The following is a 24339-nucleotide window of genomic DNA, read 5'->3' as shown; positions in this document are numbered from 1 at the left end:
CTTCTATTTCTTACAAAATCGTTTTAACAATGAATTTTCATTAATGAATTATATCACAATAAAATTAATCAACATTATTAATGATAAAGCCCTCAATTTAACCTTATGGTTTATCACTATTATAATGCTTTTAAATGTAAAACAAAAATTGTGACAGCACCATAACTCTGCTAACCAATGTTTGATACTACAATTTAAAACAAAGATCGATTGAAATAAACAAATCTACACAATATTAAACATTTGCACCTGTCCTAAGTCAGGAATCTGATGTACAATGGTTGTCGTCTGTTTATGTAGTTCATACGTTTTTCTTGTTTCTCGTTTTTATATATATCAGACTGTTGGCTTTCCCGTTTGAATGGTTATACACTAGTATTTGTGTAGCCTGTTATAGCTTGCTGTTCGATGTGAGTCAAGGCTCCGTGTTGAAGGCCGTACTTTGACCTATACTGGTTTAACTTCTTTAATTTTGTACTTGGATAGAGAGTTGTCTCATTGGCACTCAAACCACATCTTCCTATATTTTTTCTGAATAACAAATTAAAATTCGATATTAGATAAACATATACTTTGACCTATAAGGGTATACTTTTACAAATTATGATTTGGACGGAGAGTTGTCTCATTTGCACCCATACTACATCTTCTTATATCTACAACTATAAGAAAGAAAACTGTATATATTTTTAGATTTGTCCGGTGATGATTTTCAGTTTCTGCCTAACGGAGATGGTCCAGCTCGATATAGAATCCTTAATTTCCATCAAAAAGAAAAAGGTGAATATGAATGGAGTACAGTTGGATATTTCAAAAATGGAAATCTTACTGAGGTTTGTAAAATCATTTTTCTAATTGGATCTCGGTGAGGACTACTAAAGTTTATCTTAAAATGTAATGATCAATAGAAAACAAATCATGTTATGCACTTTCTTGTTGATACTAAAAATGATAACATATGCTTTGTGTTCAACCTATTCTCAAAGTGCTATAAAAAAATAACAAAAGTACCGAACTACAAAGAAAATTAGAAACGGAAAGTGCGTAATCAAAAGGCGGAATCAAAAGCTTAAACAGACCAAACGGATGAAAAACACTGTCATATTCCTGGCTTGGTACAGGCATTTTCTTATGCAGGGAATGGTGGATTAATTTGATATAGGAAGATGTGGTGTGAGTGCCAATGAGACAAATCTCCATCTAAATAACAATTTAAAAAATTAAACCATTATAGGTACATTTTTGTAAATGCACGCGTTCAACACGGAGCCTTGGCTCACACCGAACAACAAGCTATAAGGGACCCCAAAGTTACTAGTGTTAAACCATTCAAACGTGAAAAACAGCTGTTTAATCTATATAAAAAAAAACGAGAAACGAGAAACATGTATAAATTACATAAACAAACGAAAACTACTGTACATCAGATTCCTGACTTAGGATAAACCTGATTTTATAGCTAGCTAAGCCTCTCACTTGTTCGACGGTCGCATAACATTTCGTTATACTGACAACGATATCATAGCACAGTAACACAATGACGAGATGTATTATAAGATCGACGTCATATGTAAAAAAAAAAAAAAAAAAAAAAAAAAGGAAACACGAATTGGCATATAGACAAACCACATTAGACAAAACAAAAACAAAAACAGAATGCAAAACTTTTCATCATAAAAAAATAACACAATGACGGGATTTATAATATATAATTGATAAATTGCAAATGTGTGCCGGTTAATAAAAACCAGAATACAAAAGGAGAACCAGAATTGTTCATCTATTTTGAAAGAATCCAATTATTAAAATTCATGAATTCTGCGACAAAGCTATGACCAATTTTAGAATGCTTAGTAGCTGACTATATGCGGTTTGATCTCTTTGTTGATGGCAGTACGACGACCTATAGATTTTGAATAATGTGTCATTTCGTTACTTGTGGAGAATTTTATCATTGGCAATCATGCCACGTCTTATCTTTTCAATAACCCACTAGTGCATTGTCAAATATGTATAGTTTGTCCTTACACGATAACATATTATATGCATTCAATTGTATTAAATGTTGTAGATAATTCACTTTTTCCCGCTGTTCTACATTTGTATTTTGTCAATATTTTCAAAAATGTTACCGTAAAATTTTAACTGCACTCCCAAGCACTAGTAATATAGTATTCCTATCTGAACAATTGGTTGAAGGAATCCTTACTACAATAACCTTTAAACAAGCTGTTATTTGCAATTTAGGATCACAAGCAATTGAATTGACGTATCATTAATAAATGATATAATAATTGCTTTGTTTGACTTTTTAACAATTTTTTTTTTCATATGAACAGATGCAAAACTTAACATACAGACTTGACGAACCAATGCACCCACCATCTGTTTGTAGTCATCCATGTGGACCAGGGGAGGCAACTCAACTAGTTGAAGGTGACTCGTGTTGCTGGACATGCATGAAATGTCATACTTATCAATACATGCCATCGAAATCTGAATGTGTCACGTGTCCTATGGGTACAATACCCATGGCCGATAAATCTTATTGTCAACCAATTCCACAGAAATTTCTAGACTATGGTGATGCGCTAAGTTTTGCTGCCATGATTGTTGCAACACTTGGATTAGCAGCGACGTCTACCGCAATGATTACGTTTCTAAGATACAGTGCGACACCAATCGTAAAAGCATCAGGGAGAGAGCTGAGTTTTGTTCTTCTAGTTGGAATATTCCTGTGTTATTCAATGACTTTTATACTTGTTTCAAAACCAACAGAAATTTCGTGTGGAGCCCAAAAATTTGGAATTGGACTATGTTTTTCAATTGTGTATTCTGCAATATTGACAAAAACTAATAGAATATATAGAATCTTCAAAGCAGGGAAAAGAACAACCAAACGTCCTAAATTCATAAGTCCTAAATCACAACTTGTGATTTGTGGGTCCTTGGTTGCAGTTCAAAATGCAGTGGGTATAGTATGGGTACTGTTACGGCCACCAAAAGTTATATCATATTATGCCAATCGTGATGACCATCAGCTAGTGTGTAATGACGCCGTGGAGGCGTGGTATATGGTGGGATTTACCTATCCAATATGTTTGATTATTGTTTGTACTTTCTTTGCATTTTTGACACGTAACATACCCGAAGCATTTAATGAATCAAAACATATAGGATTGACTATGTATACAACTTGTATTATATGGTTAGCATTTGTGCCAATATTCTTTAGTACAGCAGATGAAATAGACATACGAATAGCCACCATGTCGTTTGCTATAAGCCTTAGTGCCACCGTGGCTTTAGCATGTATGTTTGCGCCAAAATCATACATTATCATATTTCATGCAGAAAGAAACGTCCGACAATCTTTAATGGCAGCCAAGCCGGTAATGTCCGGCCCTGTAGTACAGAATAATTATAGAGCTACTAAATGTAACATTCGTATCGACACAGATTCAAAATCATACCAAGGTAAATATACATGTAGTATTGATTCCCAATACTAACTTTTTACAAAAGTAAAGTTCCTTTTGTACATTTTTTTCTCACCTGTCCTTTAAGTATCGCCTAGAATACCTTTCATTTTCCTCTAACATATTACATGTAGGGAACCTTTAAAACACATTATACTTATCAAAGTTCATTCATCTAACAAAATACAAGTTAATATATACTGTCTCGATGTTCTGCTGGTTGCATACTCAGGTCGAGCGTTGGAGAACATTAAAAGGATATTTTTTTGGCAGAGACATATAATGCACATGTCTCTGTTTTAGGAAATTTGAGAATTTTACGAAAAGAATAGACCAGCGAACAGAAAACATACCAAACTTCGTACACATGACAAATTAGTAAACGTTGTTTAAAAGGAAGGCAATTTTGACTATTTCATAATATGACCGAAGGTTACAGCCTTTCAGTTTTAATGGATAATACAAGAAAACATAAAAACTTTGTACACAGGACACATTATGAAACGTTTTTTAAAAAGCAGTCAATTTTGACTATTACGTGCCGTTGCTGATACAGAATTTCACTGCAGGTCAAAACCTTCCAGTTTTAATGGATCATTACATAATTACTATTACTGACAGCATATTAACTTTTAGTTATATGTTTTGGTATATTTGTATGATCATATTACGATATGATACGAAATCAACAGCATTATTTTGTTTTGCATGTACAAAATGTTCCTTAGTTATGTAACGGTTTCAGCAAGGCCTTTTAATGTGATGAACAAATACGTTAAATATTGAACAGTTACCATAAACATCAAAAACAACAATCAATATAAAGTAACCAAACAGACAACCATCCGCGTTAACACAAAAAATAACAACACTGAAGTAACTAAACAGACAACACTGAACCATCCGCGTTAACACAAAAAATAACAACACTGAAGTGACTAAACAGACAACACTGAACTATCCGTGTTAACACAAAAAATAACAACACTGAAGTAACCAAACAGACAACACTGAACCATCCGCGTTAACACAAAAAATAACAACACTGAAGTAACTAAACAGACAACACTGAACCATCCGCGTTAACACAAAAAATAACAACACTGAAGTGACTAAACAGACAACACTGAACTATCCGTGTTAACACAAAAAATAACAACACTGAAGTAACCAAACAGACAACACTGAACCATCCGCGTTAACACAAAAAATAACAACACTGAAGTGACTAAACAGACAAGGATAAAGTTCTGAGTTTAAGTCATAACTTTTGGAATGAATTAATCATTAGTAAATTAAATAATTATTGTGGATAACCGTTTGACAATGTTTGATTTTTTTCTATTTGCAGGTTCCGATATGGAACTTACTCATAGACTTAGAACATCTGGTTCGTGCAATAGCTTGTGTAGTAGATCGACTAATCTGACGCAAGCTAATGGGATTAGTATTAGTACGCAGACACTAAACTGTCCTGTAAGACACAAATATGAAAACCGGGAACCAGAACAAGATCAGACTGAAGAAACAGAACAAGATCAAGATGTCCAATTATGAGTCAGGATAAAACTCAGAAATATTTTTGTATGCTTTGGTTTAATTCTTGAACTTTTTTGTCCAGAATAATCACTATTATTACGAAATGTTTTTTTCTGCATTATCTTTTAACCTGTAACAATAGTATGCTGCATATTTGTATAATTAACATGGTTAATATGAAAGAAAACTGCTTTCGTCAAACACGTTGGTATATTTTATGTAAGTTTGTTTAGAAACGGAACTAAAAGTTAAAAACAAATACAACATTTGATAAAAAAGAAAACTGTACACGAAAGGCAAACTCTCAAATAATATCCATTGTTATCTTATTATTTTTAAGGAAAATACATGTGTTTCTGAAAAAGTAAAACGGTCCATTTGCATTCAATGTAATAAATATTAAACTATTCTGTTGCATAAAATAATTAACGGTACTCTTATATTTATTCAGGTAATTCGAATACTTATAAGTCAAACAATTGCAAATTAATATGAAATATTTGATGAATGAAAAGCAAGGTATACCCAAATATCATGTCATTATCTTATAAATGAAAAAGAATTCCTTGTTATGCTCAATTGTGTATGTTTTATAATAAATGAAAGTATTGTAATAAAAGCTTGTTTGTGGTGATGTTATTTACAAAGAATCACCAGTAGGTGGTTAGTAATTGTCTTATTGACATTTAAAAAATTATCCGATTAGTTAAAATGAAATATGACAAATGCAAAGAAACTGAACACAAAAATTGTTTTTCTCGTTTGCACGGCCGACACTCGGCTAACCGAGAGATGGGTCGGTTAATCTATATTGAGTATGGGGCTATATCGGCGGTGGGTCTGTTAATCGGGTTGGCTAAAGTCTGTTAATCAGGTGTTATCGTGAAAATCAGTGCAAGGTCAATATGTTTCATTGTATAACTTTTTAATTAAATTTATATCATAAAAACTATTCATGTCTGACAAAATGATTTGGATAACTGAATCCAGTTGTGTAATTAATTTTTTTATAGCTTCAATAAACGATCTACAAAATGAAAAGGCGAGTTACTCATCAGTAAATTTATACACATATTACACACACAAAATGTACACAAAAATGACAAGTTGGTTGAGTTTACTTGTATGCAATCTTTTGAACATCGAAAAAAGACGGACATTATGTTTGTTTACCAGATTTACATCCATATGTGAAAAATCTACACGAAAAACTGTATTTTGGTGACATAAATCAATTTTTGATAAAAAATATGGTCTGTTAATGGGTCGGATGTATAAAACTCGGTCTGTTAATTGGTCTGTTAAGAGTTATGAATTACATTACTAGTATAATTTAATTGTTATATGGGGTGTTATCTGAATAAAGGGATAGGCTCAAGATTAGTGGCTAGAATATATAGAAACAACACATGAACAATGAAACATAAGTTTACACAATGGAATCTGAAAATTGATAGAAATAGTTTCAAAAAGTGTAATATCAAAGTAATATTAATTTCACCAAAGAATGGTCGCATATATCATGTGGATTCTGTTTCATTGATATGAATTGCACCAATTTGTCATTTACATAGTTAACAAGTATATAAATCAGAGATAAACTTCGTAATGTAACAAAACATCAGTAAGTAAAATAGTTTTTTTTTTTCTAAATTTGAGTATGTCACACAAATTCTGTCATAATAGATCAACGTTAAATCCACGCATAGTATTTTCATCTTGTCAGCAGATATTGATTGGTTGTACATATTGCTTTTTGTTTTTAAAGTCATTATTTAAAATCAAAAGTTTGATCTTATCACTTCAAGTTGCTACTTGATATTAATTTACAATAAACTATGGTAGTATGTTGCAATTGATGCATCTGATATTAAATGCATTGTATCATCACATTAAAGTTTCCACACGTTTCGATACAGTACTGATAAATCGATTGGTAGTTACTTTGTAGTGTTCATACATCGCGGAAAATGCAAACTAAACATTTAATATTATAAGACCATGTGTCACATATGCATAATTTAGTTTTCACTTTTGATTTTTTATTATCAAATGAACTGAAATAGGTTTATAATGCAAACAAATAAAGACAAACCTTTTAACATCAACCTTTCTCTACACCACCTTGAAGGTTACTCGATAGAAAAACAAGCATGTTTGTGGGCTGCGAGTTGGCTAAATGACTTACGATATCATATGAATACATCATTACTCGAAAAATAAAATTAATATTATGCATTTATTGTGATTTACAGGAATATAAAATTGCCTTTTTGTTACACATTAAACCAGTACTCAACACAAATATAGAAAAAAATTACCAATGTCAATTTCATGTTTAGAACAACATTACCAACGATTAGAAAACAACGGTCATTCCGTACTTGGTACAGACATTTCCTTAGGCGGCAGAAAATGAGAATGATGACTCGGTACAAAGGAAAATACATACCGAATAATATCCTTATAGACACCAGAATTAATTTGATATTTACGCCTTATATTTACGCCAGACACGCGTTTCGTCTACTAAAAAAAAATCATCAGTGACGCTCGAAAAAAATGTGCAAAAGGCCATAAACGAAGTTGAAAAGCATTGAGGAAATACAACTAATACCGGCGTCACACTTCAGCGTATAGCTCCGGCGTGTTTAAATTCATTTACGCTGTCAATGCGCTAGTAATTTTTTATGCATTTAACCTGTCAATCATATTTGTAACGGGTGAAAACGAGCTTTCAGCTTGTATTGGGCTACGAGAAGCGTACCTAAGGCTAAGCGTTTATCCGGCGTTCAAGAAACGTATGTTGGCGTATGTTGTATGCTTTTTATGCTGCATAAAAATTTCCTCGGGTTGTATCGTTCATCAAACGTATTTACTTTCCTTTAGTGGCTAGATGTATAGAGGGAGGGTTGAGATCTCATAAACATGTTTGTCCCCTCCGCAATTTTGCGCCTGTCCCAAGTCAGGAGCCTCTGGCCTTTGTTAGTCTTATATGATTTTTAATGTTAGTTTCTTGTGTATAATTCGGGGTTTATTATGACGTCCATTACCACTGTACTAGTATACATATTTTTAAAGGGCCAGCAGAAGGACGCCTACGGGTGCGGAAGTTTCTCTCAACATTGAAGACCCATTGGTGGCCTTTGTCTGTTGCCTGTTCTATGGTCGGGTTGTTGTCGCTTTGACACATTCCCCATTTCCTTTCTCAATTTTACCTTTATATTTCGACGCGTACATGTACTTCAAACTTATGCAACGCGCTTTGAACGATTGCTAAGCGTTCTTATTGCGTGCAACTAAGGTATACCGACTTTGTCAGTTTTCTCTGTGTACGTTTGGTGCACGCCGGTCTATCCGCCAATGTGTGACGCCGGCATAAGGCAATCTATTCCTGAGGTAGAAAAGCCTTAGTTTTCCAAAGAAAACGCATGGAATTTAACCAGCTGCATTGCAACACATGACAGATTCATAGATGTTACCGATTTCGAACACAAAAAAATAAGGCTGATTGATAACTTGGCGTAAATAATAAATTCATGCGAATTCGAGCGGCCAATCAGTCCATATAACGCTAATTTGAAGTGACACACCCTTTTAATGAAATGCAGAGAAAAAAAATAAAAGTGCTCTTTCTATAAGGATACTATTGCACCGTATTGTATTTTTTTCGTCACAAGTACATCAAATTTTTCAATGTGAAAATATAAACTCAAGGTAGTAAGACTATTGTCGTGGCTAAATAACTCTTAACTGACACGATTTAAATTGTCCAACCCATTAACAGACTGTATTCCCCTAATATTCATTAAAATGTGGTATAAATCAACTTATATAACAATTATGAAATATTTATCAACGACAATTGATTTTTTAGAACCGAAATACTACTTTGTGTCCTTTAAATCATATCTAAAAATGGTTTTTGGCCTTTTATCTAAAATATTGCTTGCGTACAAGCATAAAAAAACACATACTTGCGCGACGCCTTTTCGTTTTACTTAAAATTGCGCAGGCTATGCATTTTTTTTAATGGTGGAAAATGTTCTATGATAGATATCATTTTGTCAGACACTTTTCTTTTTTTGATGTGATTCTCATAACATGCCAAAAAATCTGTATTTTTAACAGAGTTTAACATTAAATTGTGAGTTTTACTCTTAACAGACTTTAGCCAACCCGATTAACAGACCCACCGCCGATATAGCCGCATACTCAATATAGATTAACTGACCTATCTCTCGGTTAGCCGAGTGTCGGCCGTGGTTTGGCTTGTTTTACATTTGTGATTTTGAATCAATTAATAGCTGACTATGCAGTGTGAGCTTTACTTATTGTTGAAGGCCGTACGGTACCTATACCTGTTAATGTCTGTGTTAACTGGTCTCTTTTGGAGAGTTTTTCATTTGCTATCATACCACTACCTTAATTTTATATTGATAAAGGAGAAATACATCCAGATGACTATTGACAAACAATACAAGTAAAAATTATCAAGCCAGGTGTACGCATAATTGGACAAATTCGTACCGAGCTTCCCACACCAAAAGATTTAACGATACAAATTTCGTCAAATCAACTGCAATTTAGTGATACATACGTTTATGTAATCTCCCCCCTTTTATAGCGGGTATGTCTGAAATGAATTTTTACATAGAATGTGAACTTATGTTGGTAAAAACAATATGGGTATAACTACCGGCAAAATATGTTCATTTCAAAGTATGTAAATTATTAGTATAATTGTAATCTATCAAATTCAGATTATATATTAAACCTTTTTTTTAATGGAAGACAGTAATTTGACAGCAATTACTCATACAAATACACCTGCAAGACAAAATAGTTCTCTCTTTACTGGTGAATTGGTGTACATGTCGCGTGCCAGGTGCAAATTGCCCCGAGTACTAGACAATTACAGATTATTTTGGATGATATTACCACAAATATCTAAACAAAAATAGTGGGACAAGCACTGGCGCTAACCCCAACTTTGCTAGTACATACCAATCTTAAATACTCTATCTTTACTTTGAAATTCCAAAAATGGTCAGAGAAGCCCAATAAAAACATATCCAGAAAAAGCAATTGGCTTGATAAACGTTTATTATACGAGAAATTATGAATAAAGCAATACCAACTAATACTGCATGCAATATAACCATTTGCGTCACTTTTAAACGAAGTCTTGTCATTTGGCTTAGTTTCTTTTGTTACTTATTCTGACCTCGGACTCGTACTTCTTTTAAATTTTTAACGGTGCGTATTGTTGGTTTTTTTTTTTTGTTATTCTACAAGTGCTAGAGGTATACGGGAAAGGTTGAGATCTCACAAAACATGTTTAACCCCACCGAATTTTGGCGCCTGTCTCAGGTCAGGAACCTTTTGTACTAAAGTTGTGTATGCTTTTTTTTAATTTTAGTTCATTTATGTGTTTTGGAGTTTAGTGTGACGTCAATTTTAACTGAACTAGTACTCAATTTTATTTGAAAAAAACGAATATCTTTGAATAGAACGGATTCAGTAACCATTTAAATCTAGTAAATGGTTGTTTCTAGTTTTAAAATTGGGATATGTTGGGTATTCCTCGATTAAATATAACACAAGAAAACAAGAAAAGACATCATATTGAATTTTATTAAAATATTATGCTTGAGAGAAAGGGTTTCAACAAAAAGATATTGAACTCTAAATTTGCAATGTTGATATTAATTGCAACATCCTTGGCTCTATCATAAGCAATATGCTGCAAACTGTGTTTTTATATGTTATTGTTGTCAAAACTAATGCTATTATACATTTCAAATTTACTTTTTTACACTCTTTTTGTAGAACTTCTTATTTAATCTAGTTTAAAATTCATTTCTTTCATACATTTCGTTTGTAAAATAAAGTATCCCGCCACATCATTTACCGTAAAATATAAACATTTTTTTTTTATTTGATAAAAAGACAATTTTTAAAAAATCATGATCTTATCTTTGTATTGCATACTTACTGGCGATAATTGTGCTTTGTTTAGAATATATACATTTCATGTGCTTCATTATTATAACTAAATTGGAGGTCAGATTGTTCAGAATATACCTCATTAAGAAACAATTCTACACAATTTACATATACAGGATTTCTATAATCTTTACAATTTATTTTGTTTACAGCTGTACAAAAGGTAAAAAAAATATATCTATTATACATTATATGCACAAAAGCACTTTTCATAACAAACGATGAAAGACACAGTTTTAGTGATAACATTTTACAACATAAAAATGGCCGACAGGATTAGCGTGGTTATACTGATAGTAAATGTTGTTGCTCTTGTGAATGGTGCACTTGATACTTGTCTGAGTTTACGCGCGAAATTGTCAATGCTGCAGGCTTCATTTGCCAATGTTTTCTGTAGTGATTGGTCATTCTGACAAGTTTTTGGAAGTAGACGACACTCGTACTCATTTTTGAGCCCGACACTGGCAGGAGAACATTTTCTTGTCCATGCACCCATATCGCACTGGAGATGGCTAACCCGAATGCTGAAACATGAAAGTATAATTTGAAATACATGTATAAACAATAATAATACACTAATTATGTGTAATTTTATACATGTATTGTACATGTTCATTAATTAAATTCAATGGAAGAAACTGAATGATAACAATGATAATGATGATATTAATTACAAAAAAATCATTACAAATTATATTACATGTAATACTAATAAGAAGAACAGATTGAGATAACATTTCACCAATTAAAAAAAATGCCTCTAAAAAGATATATCAAAGATTACAAAACAATACCCAGAAAAACTTCACTCACGTGCAATATTCTTTAAAAAATGCTGTTTGGTTCATTCCAAACTCGATTTGTCTTGCTGCCAAATCAATCATTCCAGACGACATTTTATCCATGCAATTTTTCACATCCGTGGTTGCCTCTTGGAAACATTGGAGACCATCAATATATACTGTAACGAAACAAAAACTATATGCAATTGTACTCTAGGATAAGATAGATTACCATGAAATATAGACACTTTATCAAATGGTGATCTCCATATTGTTGTTGTTCAAAACATCGCAATTACATTTCTTACAATTCATAAGCATCAAAATGAGGAATTAAAGTCGATGAAAGAGCAAAGAAAAGCACAGTATAACAACATAACTTTATAACAACATTACTTCATACGAGTGTAGTTTGTCTTCTGAACCTTTACGTCGTACTTACTGTATACAGTACAAATTGTGAAATGATTTTAAAATACATTGTGAATTTCAAAAATGACATAAAAAAATTAAAACCGTATAAGTGTGAGTATCACTGGTATTTAGACATATTCAAAGTTACCTTCTATATCATCACAGAGAACCTCAATGCTGGCTTCCATGGAAGAATGGTCGTATCCGGTCAACAACAGGTACTCGGCAGCGCCTGCGCAGTTATCCAAAACGTCTCTCATACATCCAAACAGTTTACCACGAAGTCTGTTAAATATTTGACAAAGTTAATGCAATACTTGACGCATACTTGAACACACATGTCCTATATGTTCACAGTGAAAAACTTACAGAAACTGATATGTTGAAAATACTCATAATGTCTGTCCCAAATATAAAATTATTTGATTGAATAAGAAATTTTACGGTATAATTACCAACAAGACCACCGAACCAATAAGGGATGCAACAAGTACAACTTCACAACCTGCTTGTATTGTAAACATGTTAACAAAACAACAACAACAACAACAACCCCATAAAGAGTAATAAATAGTAATAATTCTATCACATATGAATACAACAATGCAAATCGACCACAAAGATGGCATGTCGCTTTCTACGTCTACCTGACAATTATTTGCTGTACATACCCGCAACTGAAAACTATTTGCTGTACATACCCGCAACTGAAAACTTTTTGCTGTACATACCCGCAACTGAAAACTATTTGCTGTACATACCCGCAACTGAAAACTATTTGCTGTACATACCCGCAACTGAAAACTTTTTGCTGTACATACCCGCAACTGAAAACTATTTGCTGTACATACCCGCAACTGAAAACTATTTGCTGTACATACCCGCAACTGAAAACTTTTTGCTGTACATACCCGCAGCTGAAAACTATTTGCTGTACATACCCGCAACTGAAAACTATTTGTTGTACATACCCGCAACTGAAAACTTTTTGCTGTACATACCCGCAACTGAAAACTATTTGCTGTACATACCCGCAACTGAAAACTTTTTGCTGTACATACCCGCAGCTGAAAACTATTTGCTGTACATACCCGCAACTGAAAACTATTTGTTGTACATACCCGCAACTGAAAACTTTTTGCTGTACATACCCGCAGCTGAAAACTATTTGCTGTACATACCCGCAACTGAAAACTATTTGCTGTACATACCCGCAACTGAAAACTATTTGCTGTACATACCCGCAACTGAAAACTATTTGCTGTACATACTCGCAACTGAAAACTATTTGCTGTACATACCCGCAACTGAACTTTTTGCTGTACATACCCGCAACTGAAAACTATTTGTTGTACATACCCGCAACTGAAAACTATTTGCTGTACATACCCGCAGCTGAAAACTATTTGCTGTACATACCCGCAACTGAAAACTATTTGCTGTACATACCCGCAACTGAAAACTATTTGCTGTACATACCCGCAACTGAAATCTATTTGCTGTACATACTCGCAACTGAAAACTATTTGCTGTACATACCCGCAACTGAAAACTATTTGTTGTACATACCCGCAACTGAAAACTATTTGCTGTACATACCCGCAGCTGAAAACTATTTGCTGTACATACCCGCAACTGAAAACTATTTGCTGTACATACCCGCAACTGAAAACTATTTGCTGTACATACCCGCAACTGAAAACTATTTGCTGTACATACTCGCAACTGAAAACTATTTGCTGTACATACCCGCAACTGAACTTTTTGCTGTACATACCCGCAACTGAAAACTATTTGTTGTACATACCCGCAACTGAAAACTATTTGCTGTACATACCCGCAACTGAAAACAATTTGCTGTACATACCCGCAAAATTTCGATGCAGCTGGGTTATCCTTTCCGATAATAGCACCTTTAATTTCAGTTTCATTAGAAATAAACATATCTGCTGTCAATCCAATTTTCCCATAGCAACCTTGTAAGTCTCTATTGGCTGTTTGGATACATGGTCTTGATGTTGGTAAATTACCTTTAGTAAAACATGGCCTGATTAAAAAATACAGTTACTTACTGTCCAGCCAAAACAAATTGTTTCATTGGTTGTTTTTGATTTTAATGTGTACTTTTTTCAATATTTCCATTTACATGTATTTCAATATTTCAGAATACATAGTAAAGATATCGCTTAGTCGGTAGTGAATAAATCATCTTGCGACATAATACAAGATGTGTAAATTTAATTAATGAATGGCTATTATCTATTTTGAATTTATTGAACCATGAAACGAATTTTTGACTCTTCACATTGAATAATCCGCGAAGCGGATTATGTAAAATGTGAAGAGTTAAAAATTAGTTTTATGGTTCAATAAAATCAAAATATATTATTGCCATTCATTTTAAATAAATTTCTTTCAAAAAAAGGCTCAAAGAACTTTTTATATTGTTTATATTCACAATAACAAAGTACACACATGTTGGCGTATGAATACACAACGTCAGAGTGGGCGTGTCGCCATCAAAATTGACAACATTGAAAATAAAACTAATAATTTTAACCAATCAGAAGACAGTTAACGCCTAATCGACCGTTTAGCATAGCAAAATTGACATCTGATAAAAAATCGCTAAAAAGATCTCCGTTATGGTTTTCGATAGAATCAATAACCGATCGAGGTATAACATCGTCAATGCCTTCAATAAGAATATTATATTCCTACTTGCAAAGCGAAAACAACAGTACTTATAATACAGATAGGTACCAGTGTTAGACAGTTGTAACAGCTAAAACGAAAAGCATTATAAAATAGTCATTTTCTTACACAGTACTACAGCTTGTGACTTATATAGGTACTACTACCCTGTTATGAACAATACTGAATTTGTCTTAATTTTTCTATTGATAAAACTAGAATTTTGAATGTTGACCATATGAGGATTTGTCTGTTCTCTGTGTGTCCTTTTTGATGTTGTATAAATAAGTGAATACTTTAAATCTACAAACTCAATAAACATTTGGAAATGATTTCCTAGGAGTAGGACCTGGAGATATAATTTTGTGTAACCTTAATGGTATTTGTTGGGGTTTTTCTCAAACACGGTGTAACATGATATTTTCAAACACAACCAGCTTGGCCTTCCGACGTTTACTAAAACAGTCCATGTACTTAAATTAAGGTTTGGGTTAGGGTTATGATATGGTTTGTATAAAGTCTATGTTAGGTTTCGAGACTATTACTAGTGTTAACTAGGGTAACCTATATAAATATATTGATAACTAAGGATTTAGTTATGAGTAGGGTTAGTTTAGTACAATCCTACATATATATTGAGTATATGTCTAAAATTAAAAGAAAGCCATCATCATTGCGTGTATGGCATAGAAAGAAAGTATAGAGAGGACCAGATATACGAAAGATATAGATAGATATTAAAAGAACCAGTTATACCTGAGTTAGTATTAGATGTACCTGCTCCACACATATCCTGAAGGGAGGACAATCTTCGTACAACCTGGTTTTCTGCAAAGTTAAATTCCAGAGGATCTGTACAAGATCCAGCTCCTCTCTTGTTTAATGTGGCGGGAATAATGCACTGTATCACTTGAGGTCGGATGCTGTTAGAAATATCATTTGAAATTTACAAATTTGTATTTTAGATATGCAATATTGTTCACGATATTATAATTTGAAATAATTGTATAAATATTGGTATAATTATGCATACCTTATAGAGGGATAAGCTCTTAATTGTCCCATGGATAATAAGAAGTTCTCAGTGAATGTACTCATGAACATATTGTTCTCAGATGTACTCGACAACAGAAACGACAACATAACTGACACCTTTCGGATAAATACACCGATAGATTCCAAAACATAGAATATGCCAATATGTTTGCATTTAATTTTTATTACAAGTATAAAATTATATTGATATTTCTTTATTTCGGCGTGAATAGAAACAGTCTTTTTTAATTAAACTAAACACGTTTTTTTCTACTTGGCGTTAAGAAGACAACAATCAACCATTTGATACAGATATATTTTTACATACTGTATCAAAAAAATGTTTCATTGGCTTTTTGACACAAAAAGCATTCTATCCAAAATCAAAAGTTTAGGTCTCCGTAACAACTACGGAGTTCTTCTATTTAGAATGTGAGGGGTCAACTTTTCAAGTTGACAGTTTCAGGTATACCCATGAACACATCTAATCTATATTAATTCACCCAGTTGAAAAACTTTGGCTAAAAGGCATTAACTTACTTGCAGAGGGCGCGTCTAAGATCTAGTAGGTTGGCGTTTGGTGGCAGTGGTGTAATAGTTCCGTTAGAAATAACAGCATCGACAAGTTGTAACTGGTATCCAGCATTCTGGAAACAATTTGAACTAATCGAAATAACTTCCATCACGCATGAGTCAGCCTGACGAAGAATGTTTCCCTGTTGGTTGACTGGGTTACCAGGTAGTGTCGATTGAGGCACGTTCTGAGCTTGGACTCTGCCTTGATTTTGTCTGGTGTTCATAGGAAATGCTTGTCTTGGTCCTGGTTGTACTGGCTGTCCCGGCTGTCCTGGCTGTCTAGGTTGTACTGACTGGGCAACCGATTGCAAAATCATTGTTAAGCCTACAATAAATTGACGAAACGTTTACAACAAACGTTTCAAAAATGCCTGGATAAATAGTAATGATTTGAATATTATGATGTGCATATCAAATTTAAAATTAAAATATTGCTCGTTTTGTCGCTCGCTGCTTTCTTACGGGGAATGGATTTGAAGACCGACAAACTGTTTTGTTTTGGTCTGATAGTACATTTAATCAAAACTCATAGTCCCGCTCTCATTACCAGTCCATACAGTTTGTGCACACTTACAATTGAAGCCTATGTAGCCTCTTTTTTGTCGACATACATATATTTATTTGAGACAAGTTTAATTAAAGTTTATCCAAAATGATATGTGTATGAAATACTTTTCACTGGACGTTATGTAAAAAAGCAAAAATAAAACCATCAGTGAGTCTATCTAGCAAATAAAAACTCCTGCACATTACAATTATAACAATATTTGAAAAGGGACTAAAGAAACATGTAATCAAAGAAGCATTGGTGATCGCTTATAATATAGAGACTTGATCTATGATTGCTGTAATAATATTTTGTACATTTTGATTTAATTTGTTGTGTTTCTGTACATTTTTATATAGCTTTTTTTTACTATGAGGCGATGTATTTCGGTGACATAATTTTCTGAATACAAAGTAGTTCTTAGTATAGTATTCAGCAATTCCAAAAGATAAGAGTATGACTATTCAAATTCTTAGTCCATTTAATTATTTATATAAAAAAAAGAAGATGTGGTATTATTGTCAATGAGACAACTCTTCACAAGATACCAAATGAGAGAAACTAATAACTAATAATAGCAGCTCCGTTGAGAATTGAAACAGGGCGGTATGAAAATAAAAATGTAGACGAAAGAGTGTGTTTTATGTGAAATGATAACATAGAAGACGAAAAACATGTATTACTATCATGTCCCTTATATGCAGATTTGCGCTTTTGTCTATGTAGCGAAGCTATGAAATATAATGTCGATTTTAATGATTTGTCTGATGATGATAAATTTGTTTATTTATTTAAAAACATTAATTGTTATGATACGGTTGCCAAAACCTGCTTTGATATTTTAAGTAGAAGAAATACCTTTTTATATTCTTGAAGTGAAATTATTTTAAAAATCGTATGTATTTTAACTAGTTTTATATAGAAATTGTTTTACAGTCTCTCATAATAAAAGAATGGTACTTGTATTTTATGTGTGTATTGTCTGTTTTATATTGTGTATATACTCTGTATGTACTGTATATGTATGTATTGCAAGAAGTGAGACTTTAATAAAATATCGAATCTGTTGCTGAATCCATTTTTTTAAACCAATAAGAAGAAGTTTTTTGAGTCTTAATTTTTCATATTTGATTTAATTTTGTATACTTTTAACCGTATTTTTTTAATTTTTAGTTTCGTGTTTGTACAAGTTAAACATGCACGTAGAGCGCTTAGACTAATTGTAGTGTTAAATAGTTCGCTTGATAATTGAATTTTAAATAAATGAGCTCTATAACTTACTCTATTTTAAACAACACTTTTTTTTGGCATATAATTATTATATTTTAAGTAATTTATACACAGGTTTTATTTTAAAATTGTGTAAAGAAGGGTATTTATACGAAAAACTTGCCGTATTCTGGTAAATTCATTTGCATTTCGAAATAATTACATTAGATGTTAGTTTCATTCTAATACGTTATTCTGATTGGCTAACTGCACATCACATGTAATTCCGTAAAAAAATGCATTAGACAATAAAATGTATTATGCATGATGACACGATGTCCCACAATAAAGTGCACAGGTGAATTAAATAAAACTGGATAAAAATCGTGTTTTCATGATCCTAGCTAATAAATGTGATTATAAGTATTGAATGCTTCTCTTTGTAACTTTATAGGGTTGTAAAATCGTTGACCGTGCGTACATTTTTAAAATGAAACGCTTCCGCGCTTCATACAAAATGTACTTCGGTCAACGCTTTTACACCCCAATAAATTTACAAAAAGAAGCATTCAATTCTTAAATACATGTATATTGAATAATCAAAAATACTTACATGTAAATGTAATAAGAAACGATTCCATGGTAGACATCCTGTAAAGTTATTGCTTTTTAAAATGAGCTTAGTTTCTTTAAAAGTTTCTTCACAACCATACGCAAATCAAGCCCACTGAATCTAACTCGAAATATAAATACTAGTAAGTCCGAAATGATAGTATAGATTGACGTCAAATGATCAAGTTTAATGATTAAATATCGGGTGATTTAAAAAATGCTTCTTTAAGATGATTAATTAATAAGTTTTCAATGCATCAATCTAAACTTGACTGTGTTCAATGATGTATTTCAAACCTCGGGGTATATGATACTTCTAATTAATATTTAACAGGTACAGTAATAATTACAAATATTTACAAATATGTCATATACTCAAAATAATATGTTTTCACTGGGCCTTCAGGGCGTTAGAGCTTGTAACTGCAGTAAAACATGTAACATACTGAGTCAGCTTCTTGTAAGGGTTTTTAGTTTAATCAATGTACATGTACAAACATTACTATGATCATTATTATATACTGTTAATTTCATTGTACAGCAAACTATCATACCCAATCAAATCGTCAGCTGACGTAAATGGATATGACCGAATTCGTTCATTTTGTTAAATGTTTATTTGTGTTTCAATAGTTTTATGATTATCTTATTGATCTATTATATGACCAGATCAAGGATTTGTATAGTGAGACTATACAAATCCTTGACCAGATATATTTATTTATTTTTTCATTTTGTGTTCATCATGTTTATGAAGAAAATGTATGGTGTATAGATTCCAAACAGAAAATCATAACATAAATAGTCATAATTTAACAGTTTTATAAAGTCACACCTCTCAACAAGCACAATAATTGATATTTTATAAATTGTAAAACAATACTACAAAAAAGCAATAGCCATTCTATACAGAGCTAGAATTTATGAGACTATTAATTTATATGATAAACCAAAAATATTTACAATATAAGTAAAATTTCTAAGTCTTCTTTAAATTAAATAACTGGTTTCTACGTATACATGAGCGCACGTTACCAAACTAAATGCAAAGTATACCAGATCTTTTATCGCTGCCCTTCATCTCAATGTCACAGTTATGTTGTCCTTCATCTCTAGTCGTAATTATCTTTGTTTCACCTCAAAGTTACGATGAGCCCTTCAACATGGAACCATTTAAACGCTCATAACATTCAAGAATTGACTGTATGTGTATCCTAAATATCTCCTTCGATAATTTTCAATTGATGAAAATATGGCTTTTTTCAAGAGGTGATATTTTGCCATGGTGTGACTGGAGTATACATGTAATCATTATAATATTAATTGCCTTTCAAATCTGTTTTTTGTTTGACTTTCTCTTTTTTGACTTTCCTTTTTTATGAGGGGACTGGACTTCAGATTATCTTGTCGGATCGAAATCGATATAAAACAGACGATTTTTTGTTGGACATTTATCGTCACTTCTTATTACGATTTTTTTTACATGAACCATTTGTAATGCCTTTCTGTACACTATTTCACATAAAATGTTATTTTAACAAATATTCCAATTTACGAATATATGGTACCTGTATATTTAAAAATAACATTATTGTCAATATTGGTGCTGTTTTTTTTTGTAAATTATTTTTATAAGCATATTAGGTCAAGAAATAATATATATGTAAATGCATTAACTTCAAACAATTAGATACATATGTATATATGATTTTTAAAAACCCAACACCCAAAGAACAACAAATCAAAACGTATAAAAAACGACATTGAACCAAAATCTAATCACACATTTCAAAGAACCCACCACTGCATTTTTAGTTTAACGATTAACAAAATTGATTCCTTGACAATCGGTATAAAACAATAACAAAGATATATGAGAATATTTGAGTAATTCAAAAACTTGTTCTTTCTTTGACCTGCTTTAGATATTTGAATGCATGAACATTCGAATGTCCTTATCCCCGTGTTTTTATACTTACACTTCATAACCAGAACACCTGTGATTATTTGTTAAAATGATTTATTATACTTTACGTTAAAATGCCATATTTTGATTGGCTAATACGAGGGTGTTATTTTACTCTATCACATAGCTGAGAGGGTGACAATTTTTTGAATGTTACCCTCTCGTCTAAACCAATCAAACATCGACAATTTAAAGGACAATGGATTGAATTTACATCAAGTAGATGAATACAATGCTTAAGTTTTACGTTTTGGATCAAATTTTATTATTTAACTGTCAAAATAAAAACATCTTGTTGTTTATTTCAAATACTCGTACCGTTGTTATGTACGTGACGTCATAGAAAATCCTTTTGATATAAAACTAATCTGTAAAAGACAAAAATGGTAGGACGTTCAGTATAATAAATTAAATAACACATAGCTGAGAGGGTGATAGAGCAGATTGGTACCCCTTGAAAAAGCATTGTCAACCTTGGCTTCGCCGCGGTTGACAATGTTTTCTCGGGGTACCAATCTGCTCTATCACCCTCTCAGCTATGTGTTATTTATATAATGTTTGATTGTTCTTTTTTGTATAAAAAAATCGTGAAATTGGAGTACCCTACCATAAAAGATAACGACGGGTCTTTAAGCTTGTATGGGTGTTTATATACCCCAGTCGACGCTCTTATGCAGTTCTCGTTTTTATATAGAGTAGATCGTTGGTTTTCCAGTTTGAATGGTTTAACACTAGTCATTTTTGGGGCCTTTTATAGCTTACTGCTTGATGTGAGCCAAGGTTCCGTAATGAAGACCGTACTTTGACCTATAATGGTTTTTCTTTTATACAAATTGTGACTTTGGTGGAGAGTTGTCTCATTGGCACTCGTGCAACATCGTCTTATGTATATTTGGTGACGTATTTGTTCATACGTTCTTCATCAAGTGTTCAATTAATTTTGTTAATTTTAAGATCCTCATTTGAAATGCAAATATGAGGAATTTCAGGTTCGTTTACAATTTCAAGTGTTATGCACATTCGCATGTTGTTGGGTTTTTTTCTCGCCTCGACAAAGTCGATAACATCAAGACCCATGGGTTCTGTCGGCATCATACATGCATTATTATGTGATTAATATATAAAAAAAAAAGAAACAAAGAAGTTGTGGTATGATGGCAAATGAGACAACTCTCTACAAGAGACCAAATGTGAGTTAATAGGAAACAACGAGGGATTGGTCAATGATATTTGGTAGGCCCTTTGAGTCATGTTTTGTTGACTTTGAAACTTTTGTTTCGTGTCCATATGTTCGTTTTTAGTGATTAGGTCAGGGGACAAAATAGTTCGTTAGTTAATACAGAACCACCATGCAGTAGAAGGTTTTATTTATATTTTGTATGCAGTTGTTTTAGCACTGACACATTTTCATTTCTATGAATACTTTTTGACATCTTTCTCAGAATGGTTCGTTCACGTTCAATGTTTTGCGTAGTTTATAATTATTGCCATTTAATTTCAAAATTTGCTTTAAACTATCAAAGTCTCTGTGTCAATATTTTCAGTTTATCGTTTATTAATCTGTATGCACAATCTAGCCACAACTCATACACATGCTTCATCAGAAGTTATCCCAGATGTTTATTAAAACCAAACAACAAATTGGCAGTATTTGGCCACAGCCTTTAATATTATTATTCTCATAATTTATACATGTTGTATATAACTGAAAAATGAAGTTACCCGCATATTGCTGATTATGACAACCGTACTGGCATATATATTATGAATAAAATTTTCCTCTGATAACAACAAGTTATTTAAGCAGCCTCTCCTGTTGGACCCGAATTAAAAAAGGATTGTGACGTCAAATAGTATGGTTCACTAACCACCAATGAAATTTTAGTTTTCTCAAACTCACTAATAACCAACCATTGTAATAGTACAGCGCACCGTGATAACTGAATTTAAGTACATGACTTAAATTCTATTATTGCACTTTGAACAACATGTAAACGGCAAATTAGTTGGACATCTTGGTTTGTTGAGAAATCAAAGTTTTGCCCCTTTTCACTATATATTTATGATATTATAATCAGAATAAAAAAAAAATAGATTACAGACATGCCTATCATTGCCAAAAAGACATTTGAGGCAAACAAAACGATTGTTAGATATCAGTTGTTATATTTTGAGTTTTGTTTAGTATAAATAATAAGCTGGTTCATTGTGTCTTTTTGTGTCGGGATGTATAAGGACCCGGCCACGTCCACTTGCGCTTTTGTCCATCTGACAAGTTAAGCCTTTTACAACTGATCTTTATAGTTCGCTCTTATGTTGTACTGTTACACCACTGTCCCAGGTTAGGAGGAGGGTTGGAATCCCGCTAACATGTTTAACCCCGCCACATTAATTATGTATGTGCCTGTCCCTAGTCAGGAGCCTGTAATTCAGTGGTTGTCGTTTGCTTATGTGTTACATATTTGTGTTTCGTTCATTTGTTTTTTATAAAAATAATGCCGTTACTTTTCTCGTTTGAATTGTTTTACATTGTCCTATCGGGGCCTTTTATAGCTGACTATGCGGTATGGGCTTTGCTCATTGTTGAATGCAGTACGGTGACCTATAGTTGATAATGTCTGTGTCATTTTGGTCTTTTGTGGATAGTTGTCTCATTGGCAATCATACCACATCTTCTTTTTTATATTGCATATAAATGAAAAAATATACCATACAAATGAAAAAATATTGCATATAAATGAAAAAATATTGCATATAAATGAAAAAATATACCAATTAAATGAAAAATATTGCATTTGAATGAAAAATATCAAATTTTTGCAACCAATACCATGCCATAGTTCTCCATTTATACCTTACAACACAATTACATTCATTTACCTGTGTAAATTATTCTATTCGGCGGCATTTTGTTCAAGGTTGATATGCTTGACTTTTTTCAAACTGTTAAAATAAAGGCAGCGTTTTTTTTATTGAGTTAAACCTGCCAATTGATCGTTTATCGTGTGTTTTTCTATGTTGTGATGTTATGCTTTTGTTTCAGAAAAGGGGATAAGGTTTGGTACCATTAAAACGTTTAATCCCGCTGCAAATGTTTGCACCTGTCCTAAGTCAGGGTTCTGATGTACAGCAGTTGTCGTTTGTTTATGTAATTTATACGTGTTTCTCGTTTCTCTTTTTTATATAGATCAGACCGTTGGTTTTCCCGTTTGAATGGTTTTACACGTCAAGTAATTTTGTGGCCCTTTATAGCTTGTTGTTAGCCAAGGCTCCGTATTGAAGGCCGTATATTGACCTATAATGGTTTACTTTTTTAAATTGTTATTTGGATGGAGAGTTGTCTCATTGGCACTCACACCACATCTTTCTATATCTAACAGTAGTATTACGCTTTTCGAAACTCATAAATCGATTGAAGAAAACAAAAATCCGGGTTACAAACTAAAACTGAAGGAAACGCATCAAATACAAGAGGAG

At 32.5% G+C, this 24339-nt stretch overlaps 2 protein-coding genes across 3 annotated transcripts in view; one reads left to right on the top strand and one right to left on the bottom strand.

Moving 5' to 3' along the window:
- LOC134692199 (metabotropic glutamate receptor 2-like) overlaps positions 1–5421 on the top strand; it is a 46041-nt gene extending 40620 nt beyond the window's left edge. The window contains exons 8-10 of the mRNA XM_063552649.1: positions 694–833; positions 2340–3477; positions 4831–5421. Of these exons, the coding sequence (XP_063408719.1) occupies positions 694–833; positions 2340–3477; positions 4831–5036 (1484 nt within the window). The 3' untranslated portion in view covers positions 5037–5421. The remainder of the gene's footprint in view (positions 1–693; positions 834–2339; positions 3478–4830) is intronic.
- Positions 5422–10637: 5216 nt separating this feature from the next.
- On the bottom strand, positions 10638–19091 carry LOC134693066 (uncharacterized). 2 transcript variants are annotated; one of them, XM_063553769.1, is made up of 7 exons: positions 18898–19091; positions 16493–16853; positions 15674–15840; positions 14091–14253; positions 12372–12508; positions 11841–11988; positions 10638–11551 (listed from the first exon to the last, which is right to left on the bottom strand). In XM_063553769.1, the coding sequence occupies exons 1-7, from the start codon at positions 18932–18934 to the stop codon at positions 11278–11280; spliced, it is 1287 nt and encodes a 428-aa protein (XP_063409839.1). In that variant the 5' UTR covers positions 18935–19091; the 3' UTR covers positions 10638–11277. The 2 variants fall into 2 exon arrangements, with proteins under 2 accessions (XP_063409839.1, XP_063409840.1); XM_063553770.1 differs by having other exon boundaries at positions 15695–15840.
- Positions 19092–24339: the final 5248 nt, after the last annotated feature.

This window comes from Mytilus trossulus, chromosome 12 (assembly GCF_036588685.1).
Source record: "Mytilus trossulus isolate FHL-02 chromosome 12, PNRI_Mtr1.1.1.hap1, whole genome shotgun sequence".
NCBI lineage: Eukaryota > Metazoa > Mollusca > Bivalvia > Mytilida > Mytilidae > Mytilus > Mytilus trossulus.
Note: the sequence above shows the minus strand (reverse complement) of the source record. Positions and strands in the feature narration are given on the sequence as shown.